Source organism: Phasianus colchicus, chromosome 5 (assembly GCF_987193195.1).
Source record: "Phasianus colchicus chromosome 5, bPhaCol1.hap1.1, whole genome shotgun sequence".
In the NCBI taxonomy this organism is placed as follows: domain Eukaryota; kingdom Metazoa; phylum Chordata; class Aves; order Galliformes; family Phasianidae; genus Phasianus; species Phasianus colchicus.
In genome coordinates this window covers 990853-1005175 of record NC_143440.1, presented here as the reverse complement: position 1 = coordinate 1005175, position 14323 = coordinate 990853, and the positions used below count along the sequence as shown (strand labels likewise).

Below are 14323 nucleotides of genomic sequence, written 5' to 3'. Positions count from 1 at the left end.
GTAAAATGTACCTAGAACAGCTCAAGCAAAAATAGAAACAGAAAACTGGAAACGCCTATAGAATGTAAGCATAGTTGAAATCAATCTTGAAACTGCGGTAATCTTGCCCATTTTTAAATGAAATTGCAAATAAAAATCTTTTGAAGTTATTGAACAGGGAATTCTGAATGTCCAAATGGAAGCTGAGCAGAATCCTACTGTTTAGTTAACTTGTGTCAAATGGGATGCGAAGACAGCTGCAGCTCTCTGACAGAGGTGATCGAAGATGGCTGATAAAGTTTGCAGTAGCTCATAATGTCCCATCTGGTTTATTCACTTGTTTGAAATGCCTAAAGGGCCAACTGCAGTTTAGTCATGTTCCTCTGGTGCATGTTGTGATGACGGACTAATTCATCAGACCTGGCAAATTTTTTTTGACAGCTGGGCCATCGGCAACTGAAAGGCTTTTCACCTGTTAACAAAACACCCTGTTATTAACTGGGCAGAAGAGCTTGCCTGGGATATCACTGTTCCCTCTCTTTCTGTAGCGTTGTGAGAAGCTAGGCAGGTCTCCACCAGGAAAGGTGTGCTGGGCCATCCTGAGAGGTTATGGCCGTGCCCTCAATTACTGCTCACCTCAGCACCCAGTGCTTTCCTACAGCTCACTCTGCTGATGTTTAGCCACAGCCTTTGCAGGTGAGGCACTGCATTCTGCAGTGGATCATTCCTGGAGACAGGCCCTTACTGGACATCCTAGTGTCACGTATATGTTACTCTCAGTTCTTGGATGAACTAGTTTAAAAGTAACTCTGGCACCTACAGAAGTTTCGGTCACACCTTTGACTATCAGCCACTAGGAGAACTGTCAGTGATTATTTAGAGCTTGGCCTCAAGTCAAGGAGAATTTTTCCTGCAAGTTCAAGTAAGTTTTGCCCAAAGTTATTCTGTGATGGTGAAGGTGGTGAGGGTGAGTGAAGCAACAGCAGTCAACATGAAGTTGCTGAACCAGACTGAAAGTTTCCCACTACTAGATCCTTTCTACAGGAGATTTTAAAGGACAAGAATACTTAAGATTTTTATAACATTCCCATGAGTATAAATAATAGCCACTAAAAATGACCCCAAACAAAGCGCTTGCAATTTTGACAAGAAATGCCATCACCTTTTTACAGTTTAATCTGCTGTCTCGATTTTCTACAACATCATGTGGAATTTCAGGCCTTGTGTCTGATGCTGCAGGAATGCTGCTGGAATGCTTTCATTAGCTCAGAGCAGTGCCCGGTGACTCCTGTTTCTTTTAGGCTTGCCTTTTCTTCCCCCCAGCTCAAGATAGATGCAGTATTTTATAGTAGGTTCAGCTCTGGGACAGGACTCTTCCATGCTGTCTTACACACCTCGTACTCTCCATCTCAGGACACCCTGGGGTAGGGTGGTACAAGCTCACTCAGCTGTCTTCTTCTCTTCTTTGCCTCACACTTTGTACATTTCACAAACATCCAAATTCAGGCAAAAAAGAATCTGGGAGTGGCACCAGTGTTGCGTATTTCTGTTTGCAAAATCCCATGCAATAAACAGATCATATAAAGCAGGGGAATCTACGTAAAATCTATTTTATCCATGTGACAAATATGCTGGCAAAAGCATCAGCCATCTCACATGAGTGCATAAAACAGTATAGGAGAAAGGTGCCAGAGCTACTGATAAAAATCACAGATTATATCAAGTGGTCTTCTTTCATCTCAGCTGCATTTGCAATATCATCCTGTGACCTGATGTGAGCTGTGGCCAGATTTTCACCAAACTACCACCACAAAAGCAGCATGCAGTTTTGCTGTTTCACAAGCAGCATGATTGATTGTCCACTCATGACAGGGGCAACTACCTATTAGTTCTGGGCTGGGCACAAACTACCTTATGCAGCTTCCCTGTAAAGGTTCCAGAAGTCACTTTTTGATTGCTAAAAATGTATACGGATGTGTGGAGCTTTTCTTTTGGATTCTTCTGTTGCTTTTTTTACAACTAAGACTGCTTTTACAGTAAGCTTGCTTGTGGAGACAAGAGAGCAAATAGTTTAACAACTGACTTACATTTAATCCCACAACAGATAAAAGTCACTTGCACTACGCTTCGTCAAAATCATGGAACAAGTTAACAAGTTAATCAAGTATTTTGTTGCAAGACTTAGAGAACATAAAAAGAAAGGAATGAAGCTACAGGGCAAGATGGACATGAAGAATTGCCAGCCATCTCTCATGCTTGTTCCTCTCAGGTTATGTGCATTTTACAGTCAGAAGAGCACAACATCCAACCTGCCACAGCAGGAGCAACTGGGTGCAGAGCTCATGCAGAACCTGAGCCAGAGGGCCTATGAGGCCATCAGTGCCCAAGGGCAGCTGCTTTCAACAAGGGAAGTGTGGGCTTGGATTGCATGGAGCAAGGAAGAACTAGAATGGGGAGATCAGTTTCACTGGAGAAAGTGATTCTCCACTGATTTAGCTGGCCAAGGGTAAAAAATTACTGAAGTCAGGAACGTACAGAGTCCTTCCCTGAATTAGCAGATCAGCTACTGGTAAAATGTGAAGGGGAATGTAGTTCCTCCTAACTTCCTAACACGTGGTAACCACTTGCCATTTTGTCTCTGTGAGCATGTTACCTCTTGATGATTAAGAAAATATTTTTTTTCTTCATGTACATGCACCAAACCCAGGTCCTGCCATTCACCATGAGCTGCAAAGAGAACTGAGCAATACGGCCATGCTCTTTACCTTCTGCAAGTTGCAAATGCTGATATTGCCACTGCTTGATGTATTTATCCAGTTGGTGCCACAGGAAATGCCATTATTCTTAGATGAATTGCTTCCTTTATGAAAATTTCTTATTTATTTTTGAAAGTCTTTAATATGTGTTTTTATGGTCATGAAGAGAAGAAAGAATCCTTAGCACAGGAAAAAGGATTTTCAAGCTCCTTGACGATCAGCAGAGAAACTGAATCTAAAAAGTTAAACTCAGTATGGCAAATACTGTGATGTCTAATGACATGACAAAATGCTTGGTAAACAACTACTTCATAAAAATACTGCCAATGTAGTGGAAGGGAACAGAAAGTGTCAGTTCACAAGAATAATTCTAAAGCTTAAAATACAGATGACACTGCAGTTGCTTCTTAATGGTGTTTATATTTACATGAGGGCAGAGTAGACTAAAATGCCTGCTGTTTTTTTTCCATGTATTGCTATGAAATATTATAGTTTCTGCACAAAGGTCCTTGAATATCTGAGTAAGCTTTTACTTCAGCGTCTGTCCATATGAGTTTGCAAGAGGAACTCCTTTCATCTTCTGGAGAGATTACAAAGCAGCAGCAGCAAGATCTTTGCCGTGCTACACTGCATTAGGCTCAAGTGACACTTAGGAAAAGCACAGGTAGGCATGAATACTTTAGATTACAGACCTTCAGCTGGAGCTGGAATTAAAATTTCTTTCTTGTAGGTTTTTTCAGGGAACACAATAGATGGAGTTGACATTTGTGGGCTGAGGCCATGATGTTCATTTCACTATAGCTAACAGAATATATTTTACCAAGCTGAAATTTCATGAAAAAAAGCAAGCATAGTTTCAAAAGTCACTTAAATCCCATTGTAAAAAGTGACCGTGATATTTAGGGAATATAGTCACACTGGTAAGCCAGCACACTCTGAAATTATTTCTGATGTTTAGAATAGTCAATATTTGTTAAGAAACTTTCTAGTCATGTAATTTACAACAATATTATTTTAAACTTATAAAAAATAATGAAATATAAATGTGAAGAAAAGTTTACGCACTTGTTTTACCTGTATGAGTCCTGGTATGAGTCTTCAGATGATCGGATCTGGAGAATTTTCTCTGACAGGTTTTACACTGGAAGGGTTTCACCCCTGGAGAGAGGAAAAAATCTATTTTTAGAACCCAACACCTTTTAGAAGGCTGAATGACATCAGCTATTTCTGAATTTTCAAAAGTCTGGATTTTTGTGGTCCTATTCTGAAACTACTCATGTCCCATGCAGGGTGCACTCATGTTTCAGCTCCCAGGCAGGGGCCAGGGTCATCACCATCTTCTTTCTGTGATTTTAAGAAGAGCAGTTGTCTAGCCTGTTAATCTAGACCTTTAAGAACTCCAGAAATGCTGAAATGGGCTGTCTTGATATTTCAAAAAAATATCAAGCATAAAAAAAATGTGATGAATTTGGAACGAACTCACAAATAGTTTGGCTGTCTCAGAATACGAGTAAATGATAACCTAGTAAGTGATTCACCAAGAAGGATTGTAGAATGTAGGCAGGATTCGGTCCTGATCATGACTGCTGCTGCCTTCTCCACTGGATGTTAACATCTGCTATACACTTTCCTGGCTATTCTTAGTCAATTGCATTCCAGTATAATCCAACCAGCCAGATATTTGACGTTTCTCTCCTTGCTACTCCTAGAACCCTTCTAGAAAGGCTGAAATCTAAAATTAGGTGTCTTGCTGAATTAGGTACTTTAGTTGCTATGGCTTTTCCTTCTCCCTTCTGCTCTCCACATGGAAGCGCCCAGTAAGTTCACCAGCCTTTCATGCTGATGTGTGCAGCATTCAGAGTGTCATTGCCACACAAACATCAAAACATCTACAGCAGCATTTATCTGGTTACTCACTGGCAACTCTTCCTCGCAGAGCTCTCTGGCTTTAAAAAACAGTAGATTTATTACATTGGAATACTATATAACAAGCAGGTTCATTTAGAAATCTATTTCAAAAAGATGGTAATTGGATAAAAAGGTCACATATGCAACCAAAGTAGTGCTTAAATGCCAACAACAAAAAAACCCAACACATTACAACCCCCTCCCAAAGTGAACTTCAATAATTTGTCACTACTGGCATGGTGCATTAGCAGATACATCAGAAGTTTAGAAGTACACTTTCTGGATTCCAATTTAAATAGGGATACGAACTCTTTTAAACAGTACAGATGCATTGCCAGCATACCTGTGTGTCGTCTTTGGTGCCGTTTGAGTTGGTCTGAACGAGAAAATCTTCGTTCACAGTCCTTAAAATCACACTGATACGGTTTTTCACCTGCAAAGCACAAACAGTTTATCTGAAAATGTGGCTGAACTGGGAAGTGTGTCAGCAGATTAAATGCACTACAATAAGAAATGTAGGCTTCCCCACTTTCTAAAGCAATTTAAAGGAAGGACAGTCTCAATTGCTATAGAACCACACAACTGTGCTGGGAAAGGCTGGCATAATTTATCACATTGTCACCATTCTTGAATCTGTTCACTATAAAAAGTAGTCCACCAGGTGAAAGCTATGAGAACTTTTAGGTTGTACGATATTTTTTTTTTTCTGCTGAAAAAGAACAGAATTTTTTTTCTATATTTCTTTGGAATCCACAAGAAACCCTTGCCAATGGTTCCAGCTATAAGTAATTTGTACAGGGGAACAACTTGCTGCTTGCTCTAAATCAATTTTCAAGCAAAAACTAAGTAAACATTGTGGTAATTTTCATCATACTAAGTGAATTAAAGAAAGTGAGCAAAATTCAACCACAAAACAATAAGTTCTTCCCAAAACTCAAATGATGTTTCTTCCATAAAGCAATTCTAAATAGAATTTTGCTGCACACCTCCTGTAGGCAAGGCTGTGAATTATTGCAGAGCTTCATGTCAACACAAACTCTTCCTCTACCCTGTACAGTTCAGCATGCATTCTCCCTGGGACCAAAAGTAAACTTCTGACTTAAAATAAATAAATTAATTAATATTTTAAAATCCCAAGGTAGGCTAGTGACATAAATGAACTTAGTTTTTAAAGGCAAAAGTCTTTTTAAAGCAAAAGAACTCACCAAACACAAAAAGATGCAAGAAGAAATGAGCAATTGAGGAGACTGAGGAAAGTGGGAAAGGTTGCTGGAATGTAGCATACCACAGAGTTGGTGAGAATTCACTCAGCATAAAAAAAACCTAATCTGTGTGCTGTTACAGGAGGAGCTGCGTGGCATTTGAGATCTCATTATTATCTAGTCAAAGGCCCCATTGCACAACACTGCAATCCTGCAAGATATAATTGTACTTCTACCCACATCAAATCTGTTTCCAGTGCCACAGCCCTGCAGAGAAGCCTCACTCAGCACAAAAGCCAAAGAAACTCACTGCAAAGTGGCAGATCCTACATTTAGTCTGGAAGATACACATTAGAACAGCTGGGATCTGCTCTGTCTACTGTGGGAAATTGAGATATGAAACAAAGACACAGCATGAAGGATATAAAGAACAAAAATCAGCTGAAGATACTGGAGCTGTGGTTTTGATTACTTTGAGTGAGTTTTTAAACACAAGTCATTCAAATCTTCACTGGAATTATCTTCATTCCTGATCATATTATGATGAGAAAAGGGCTTTTCTTAGCACCCGTTGCATCTTGACTGGGGACAGCACATCCTGAGGTACTGCCAAGAAATATGTCTGATGCCACATTCATGTTGCTCATTATTTGTGAAAGTTAAATGGTGCGCCTTACATAAATTCTAGTTTGGAATCATTAGGATAACAGGGTGTGATATGGGATGTCAGGGGATAAAGACATTCCTGCTTTCAGAAAGAAGCTTTTTCTGGCCTTTTCTTAGATGCCATTTAAGAACTGTTATGGAATCATTTGAAAGGCTAATTAATAGAAGTATCCTACATTCAGGACCGTGGTCTTCGATCTCAGCACCAACTATTTTAGTTCAAGGCAGAAGCCTTCTGATCTAGGTAAGAACATAAGCAGCAAATTAAGAAGAGCATTCCAAATTCAAACCGATGTGGTTAGAATCAAGACTTCACAAAAGCAGCTAAATCTGCAAGAACAAGTTAACTTCCTGTGACAGTCACCCAAAGGAGTTTACTGATCCTCAAACCTAGGTGTGGACAACTTCCACGTCTGCTGCGCTTAATTTATTAGCATCAAGGATTAAAGTTGCCACAGGTGTTTGAAATAGTTCCGCACACTTTGACCACAAGGGCTCCCAGGGGGGTGCCTGCTTTTCAGAAACCACTTACTTCCAAGGAATTCTGCCCTTTGGCAGATTTAAGAGGGGAAATGTCAGCAGCGAAGAATGCAGAGATAGGATGATTGTCTGCTAATTGCAATGTAAATGCAGAAGATAGTTAAGGAGGTCTTTGAATAAAATAGTATAGCAGGTCTGATAGCATGCACATTAAAGTACTTCTTCAAGTACTTTGAAATATAAATGATTAAATTAAGGACAAATTTAAGCAATGTGCTTTTTAAAGGAATCAGTCCAATATACTAACACAGAGATAACACGGATGCTATAGAAAACAAACAGTAAATAAACAAGAGGCAACACAGTATTTGGCCAGAAAGCCTAACTTCTCTTTCCTTCTACATCTTCCATGCCAACTAGTGTCAAGTAAGAAGCCTGCTGAAGCCAGCTGCCACACAGCAGTTAATTTCTGTCAGTTTCACAAACACGGGATCACCGAGTTGTCCCATGTTAGAAATCTGCTGGTGCCCCATGAGATCACTATGCAGAAAGGGGTTAGACCAGTGTCTTGTTTCCCTCAACCTATCACAGCCCCTCTAGTAAAAGGCTCGAGCCTCTCAATGTACAAAAAAAATCCCATAATACTGTCACCTTCCTATGGGACCACATACAATTTCAAAACAAAACAGGAGAAGATGAAGCTTCACCAGTCCTTTCACCTGTGACTCAAAGGATTCCACGATTACTTACATTTTGTTACTGAAAGAGGGCAACAAAAAAGGCTAAGCTTTGTGTATAATGAGGGGATGGATGGAATAGCAGTACTGGCATGCTATTCAGAAAAATATTTAGAAAAAAATAAGCTCAATAATCACAGAACAAGTCTGAATCAGCCTTTGCATTCGTTGCAATAAATACACTTAATAAAACAAACCTTTTTGCTCAAAGCAGGTTAATTCAACCTAGAAGAAGCATGCACATCTCTGCTGCAAATTAATCTGCACAGACACATGGGAAAACAGAAATTCCCACTGCTGCAGTAGTTGCACAAATATTCATAATCATTTAATTTCATTAAGGCACACAGCAAGAGCAGAAGCTTGTTGCTAACCAGAGAACATGGGGAGAGGAGGCCAATTTTGAAACAAAAGACAGCCAGTCTTAATGAGTATCTGAAAGCTTGTCTATACTCACTTCACCAACTTCAGCTGCTTTTCTTCTACACCCGACTAATCAAACATGCACAATCCCCATCATCACAGCTTTACTGCACTAAGGTGTTTCTGTTCAACAGTTTGCTTTAGCAAACTCAGAAAACTTATGTTTTTCTATTTAGTACAGGTTATTTATAGGTAATGTTTTTTATCATTTTCACACCAGAGCTCAGGTGTGAGATAATCTCATTATTTTTGCAAAAGCAGATCTCATATTTTAAACACACAAATATTTTTATTTCATCCCCCAGAAATGGGATTATTTCATTATTTCAAAGCAACATTGACTAAAAGTGCTATCCTGTAAGTCACTGCACTGGATGCTTCAGGGGGCTGTGCAGTTCCCAACTCAAGCACAAGAGCACCCACTTACCTTCTGCTTACGCAGAAGATAGAGCTCTGTCTTTCAAAGGTACTGTAATGATGAACTGTGTTAATGACTGTAAGGCACTTAGCAGCGTGGTCACACATGCCATAAAGAAAAGATATTTTGTTAGTCAAAGCAAAGAAATCTGTTCTGAGGTAATTAGCAAGAAATTGGTTATTTATCTGCATTTCTGTGCTGCCCAGAGTCTCAGCAATTCACTTCCAATAGCTACCCCCTGCCACATAAAGTATTTACTTTCTTAATTACACACTGTCATACTTCATTGTAGAAACTGATACCTGCAGTTGAGCACATGTAGGCTGAAGAATATCCCCAGCAAAAAGGCAGAGAGTATTTTCTCTACAAAAATACTGTTTTTCATTAGTGGTAAAAACAGATTACAGAAACCAGTTCTGTGTGGCAGGGCCCTGTTTGATTTTGCAATACTGCAACCAGTGAATGGCAGATCTGATGAGCCAAGTTCTCTGCAAATATTTATGACAGAAAACAAAAAGATAAGCAAAAGTGAACATTATTTCATAATGATATAATCTGTTTTTCTAATATCAGGTATATGTAACAATCTTGTTTTCAAATTGTGTGTCCATAATTAAAGAACTGACCTACTAAGAAAGGTGGGAAGGGCTTCAAACTCATGAGTGAATACAGGACCACCTTACAGGAGGATGAGTAAAATCCTGTGAGTAAATGAGTAAAATATATTGGCTGTAAAGAGGTATCCCAAACAAACAATCCTCCACTTGAGCTACTATCTGACAGTTCTCTAACCTCAAAATGGCTTGTCAGGATTCCCCATTAAAACACCAGAGTGGAAGAAGATGTAGTATGTACTAGGTATTACATTCACCAGCTTCTTTCCATCTAAGTGAGTATGCTGATTCCAGCAAACCCAATTTCTATGCTTTGCAGTGAACTCTAGAGCAGTGGTATGGGTTGGAATTCATACAGGCAGAAAAGTGACATGAGAGCCTAAGAGACAGCTACATGATTATCAACAAATACCAGCAGCTTCATCTTAATTATAATTATCAACATGTACCAGCAGCCTCATCTTAATCACACTTAAGACATCCCCTCACATAAAATCAAAGAGGTGGAGAACAGGAAGATGGTAAGTGTGAACTGTAGCAATCGCAACTGTTAGCAATAAAACACACACATTCCTGCTAGCAGTGGCTGATCTGCTCTTGGAGACAACAGCTCTGTAGGAAGGGCACTTCTAGTATCACCAAGTTCAGCTGCCTGACCCTTTCAGTGCTAACCAAAGGTTACAGCATCTCATCCAAATGCCCCTTGAACACTGACAGGCGCAGGGCACCAAGCACCTTGCTGGGAAGCCTTGTTCCAGTGCCTGACCACCCTCACGATAAGGAAACATTTTCTGATGTCCAATTTGAACCTCTCCTGGTGCAGCTTCGTGCCACTGCCGCGTGTTCTTTTGACAATGAGGTTTTCCACAAGAAGGAGCCACAGATCAGGGTCAGATAAAGAAGGACATGAAGTTACCTCGGAGGCTGGAAACGGCTCTGCACACAAACAGTCAGTTCAGCTGCCCAGGATTACAGAAGAGCATGGGACTGGCAAGGACCACATGGGCACCAAATCTACACCTTCCACTGTACCACGCAGCCAAGAAAACGTGTTAACTCAGAAGTGTTGGGTCTATCCACTCCACATGCTCCCACACAGTATAGTTCACAAAGCACTCATAAAAGCTAGGAATAACAGGCTACAGGAAGATAGAAGAAATGAAGGGCATCATGCCTTAGGAATCTACAAGCAGCTGGGAATTTAGTAAGTAAAATTTCCAGATAATAGTTATAGGAAATGGTTAGTGCTCATGCAACAAGCTGGAGGATGGAAACCTAACTGTCCCTGCCAGTCTGACAAAGGGGCAAACTCCTTTCTGATCCTAAACCTGAATGCCTCAGCCATACAGTTTAACCAGTTACCCAAGCAACACTCGCACCAGCAGTGCAATTTCCCCTTGCTTCCTCTCTTTAGCTCCAAGCAACCTTGGAAGTTCATGTGGTGTTATCTATCACTACATTATTATCAGCAAAGACAAGCTCTGGGTGTCAAACTCACCCCTAACAGAAAGCAACTTGCAAAGGTTAGGTGGAGAAAAAACAAGTTTTATTGTCAACATAACACAGTGTAATGGCAGAAGGATCTGGGTACATCTGTAAAGAAGAGATGTCTGAGGGGAAATAAAATGTTTTTCTCTCTTCTGTTCCACTATAGCATAAACCAAAGGAGAAGGAAAGGCTGTTTATGATCTCAAATACAAGAGAAGAAGTCTCTGTCGGGATGCTAGGCTGTTACAGTCCTATTCTCTATCTTGTCTGGGGCTTTTGTGACTCTACACAGCTAGATTATAGAATGCTGGATATCCCCTTTAGATTAAGATTAACACTTTAAAAAAAAAAAAAAGATGTAAGCAGAAGTTCCTATGGGGGTATCCAGGAATAATATTGTGAAAGCCAAGCAACTAACTGGAATAAAATACAGAAACAGAATGATTGTGATTGCTAAGGTAAAGAGTGAATCAACCTAGGAATGAAAGAAGTAGTGATTAGGAGAAAGATTCAGAACTGTTTAGGAATACTCAAGAAAAATACTGCTGCTTATGCAACCCTAAACATCTCCAAATTATTTTCTGTTTCAGATTTATTTGCAGAAAATATAATAGCACTTCTGTAGACCTGTGGCTCTAAAGACTGAATTCCAGTTGCAATCTAAATTATATCTGTAATTTTAGCAAAACTGAAGATCTCTGTCAGACTATTTTGTGACTTGCGTATTCAGAAATCAAAAATGCTTTGTAATGTTCAGTTCTTACCTGTCATTGTTATATGCAAGTAACTAATGTCAGCATATGGTATCCAAAAGGAAAAGTGTGCAACTATTTTTTAATGAAATATCTGTCAATCTGCTAAGTCTTGACAGTTGTCTGTTGTCTGTTTCATCCTTTTCACTTTTTGTCATAGGTCGACTGAACAACCATATTTACAGATTTTATTCACAGGTTTCTAATCAGCACAGAAAAGCTGTCTAAATAGAAATGTGATAGGCAACAAAAGCATGCATAAGGAGCATATCTAAAGATATCATTATATATTTTCAACACTGTAAATCTTCACATAGGGGAAATAGTCCCTTTTAATCTTTTGCAGGGTACCGCAGCGCATTTTATTTCCACATTTTCAGATGCAAACTGAATGGCCTGAATTCAAAGAGAACTCAGATCTTACCATACAAATCACTGCCTTCTAGCTCAATTCTTCATGGGATGATCCCACAGCAAATACACTCCTTTGCCAGTCCCTGCGTCCAACCCCAACCAGGCAAGGTTTATACAGGGGGACGAGATTATAGCAAATGTCTCATTTGCTCTTGCAGAAGAAACCTCTTCATAGTTAACAACAGTTAAATTTTGGAGCAAGCTTCTAAATTTAAAAAATAAAAATCACAGCCCTGAATGCTGCCCTGTAACAGTAAGAGAGGGAGGGAGGTGATCTACTTGCTGTCAGCACTGCTCTGTGTTTTACTTCAGCGGATTCACAGACAGTCTTTTGCATCCCAAAGAGGGGCTGCCCAGATGACAGAGCACATACACCCCTCAACTAATAGAGTCTCCCTGCCCCAGAGCTGGTAGAGCATTTCTTGCACCGTATGCCCACCGTACCATGATGTATGCCATTCGATGCCATCCCTTACCAGTGTGCTTTCTGCTGTGCATCTGTAGGTGGGACAGCTTGAAGTATCGCTTGTTACAGCCGGGGTAGGCGCACATGAAGGGACGTTTCTCATTTGTCTCGCTGGCTGACCGGACAATGGTCGGAGCTACTCCTGGCACTCGTCGCACATCCTACAATGGCACACACTTGCTAATGTGATGTGAATGTTCACAAGCTTGTGCTCAGCAAATCGAAAGGCAAACAGTCAGAGGCGCTTCTCCGAGACAAGAAATGCTTAAATACACCACACCGCAAACAGTAACTTAGTCTACATTTTAATGAACTACAACATCAGTGTATCTTAATCTGTTATTTCCAGAGCATTAAAATTATATGAAGGTGAAACAGTGAACTCAAAATTATCTCATTAATATTTATATGCAAGATTAAATACTCTGACCTCAGATATAATCGCACAATCCTGGAAGTAAGACTGACTGGCATAAGAAATAGTTTTAAGTATATACTGCCATATAGATGAGAGCATTAGCCAAAGTAACATTGTATTACATTAAATATCCATATGGAATTAAGGTGCAGACAAATAAATGTATTGGGTTAATACAAATTGTTAAAAAAATCAAACAAGAAAGACTGGTGGAGCTGGTGAACAGATTGGCTTCAATGAGTTTTGGCCATCGTCCACCAAATGTTCCACCACCAAAGACCATCTTCTCCTCCTGGCACAGTGAGCTTCCGTAAGCATGTCAGCTGCTTACTTTTATTTACTCAGCAAAAAGCAGGCTCACAAACCTGTTTCTGAGAGTTTGCTACTGAATAGTGACTTGTGAAACCAATACAGAACAGAAAAAGGAGAAAAAAATGCCAACTAAAAACTTCCATCTACTCTGATTACACAGAAGGAGCAACACATAAGAGGCAAATGTTATGTGATGATTTTTCCATCGGTTTTAAGAAGCTGTATCTTTTACAGTGGTATTTGTTGGCGATATAACTGTTTCAGAAAAAGAGGAAATTCACTTCCATGAATGAAAAATTCCTTCCAAATATTTTCTCTAGTCATTAGGAATCAATCATTTCTTATATTATTTTTGTTTTAAGGAAATGTGTTTGAATTAGTAAAGCTTTGGAAATGCTTAAAAGCAAGCTGTCATCTAGCACTTTCTTACACAGTTATCAGACTTAGTCCATTGTAACACAAGTTCAACACGGCCAAAGAGGCTGGAGCTAGAAGATGCAAGCTGAATCTATTTTGGACCATCTGGAGCAGCTGGTAAGAAATACTGCCTCACAAATATCTTTTAGAAATAAACAATTTGAAATGACTGTGTCAGAAAGAAATCTTACATTATACTTCAGTGGTTTCAGTGAAGTCACAACACTTAATGTCAACCATTTCTTAATGCCACAGGGAAACTCAAATCAAAGTTGAATTTATAAATACTGGTAAAGTAGTAAATGGACATTACAGACAGGCAGCAGTGTTACTTCCCTGTGAATAATGCCCTACTATACTTACTTGTATGCCTCTAAAAACTCCATGGGTGTGTATTCTGTATTGGGCCCCACAGCTGTATAACATGGGAGCACTGTGGTTCTCATTTTCATATCCTGTCGTATGGCTGCAAATAAAGAAAGGAGAAATGAAATATTTTTCAGTACTTTGCTCCATGTGAGATGTTTAATTTCTTAACTTGGTGATAACATATGTAGAGTTTGTTTTCATAGCAGGATATCCAAGCTCAAGTGGAATTCAGCAAAGGAAGCCTGCTCCACCTTCACATGGACCTGCTTCCTTATAGCACGATGCACAGGCTGCACACACACAACTGTTAGCATCCCTTAAGACAGTCCAGAAAAAAAAAAAAAAAAAAAAAAAGAAAAGGAAAAAAACACTTCATGATTTGAACTCTGATGTGTTTCCACAAAGATCCTAGGTAAGGGGGAAAAATCCACATAGCAGCATAACTGTGTCATGGGCACATGTACACATTATTTATCAGCTAAATGTGGGGCTGGCTATTGCTAA

The 14323-nt window shown here is 39.6% G+C and overlaps 1 protein-coding gene across 23 annotated transcripts in view; it reads right to left on the bottom strand.

Moving 5' to 3' along the window:
* The window catches only part of WT1 (WT1 transcription factor), an 89539-nt gene that overhangs the window by 10848 nt on the left and 64368 nt on the right, over positions 1-14323 (bottom strand). For 10 of the 23 annotated variants that reach the window (XM_031607192.2, XM_090142117.1, XM_031607193.2 and 7 more), the window contains 5 exons: positions 13814-13916; positions 12314-12464; positions 4987-5076; positions 3801-3893; positions 94-451 (listed from right to left, as the gene is read on the bottom strand). In XM_031607192.2, coding sequence (XP_031463052.2) covers positions 330-451; positions 3801-3893; positions 4987-5076; positions 12314-12464; positions 13814-13916 — 559 coding nt within the window. In that variant the 3' untranslated portion in view covers positions 94-329. Of the gene's footprint in view, positions 1-93; positions 3537-3800; positions 3894-4986; positions 5077-12313; positions 12465-13813; positions 13917-14323 lie in introns of those variants that run through there. The other 13 variants (XR_016467404.1, XR_016467405.1, XM_090142115.1 and 10 more) reach the window with 5 other exon arrangements.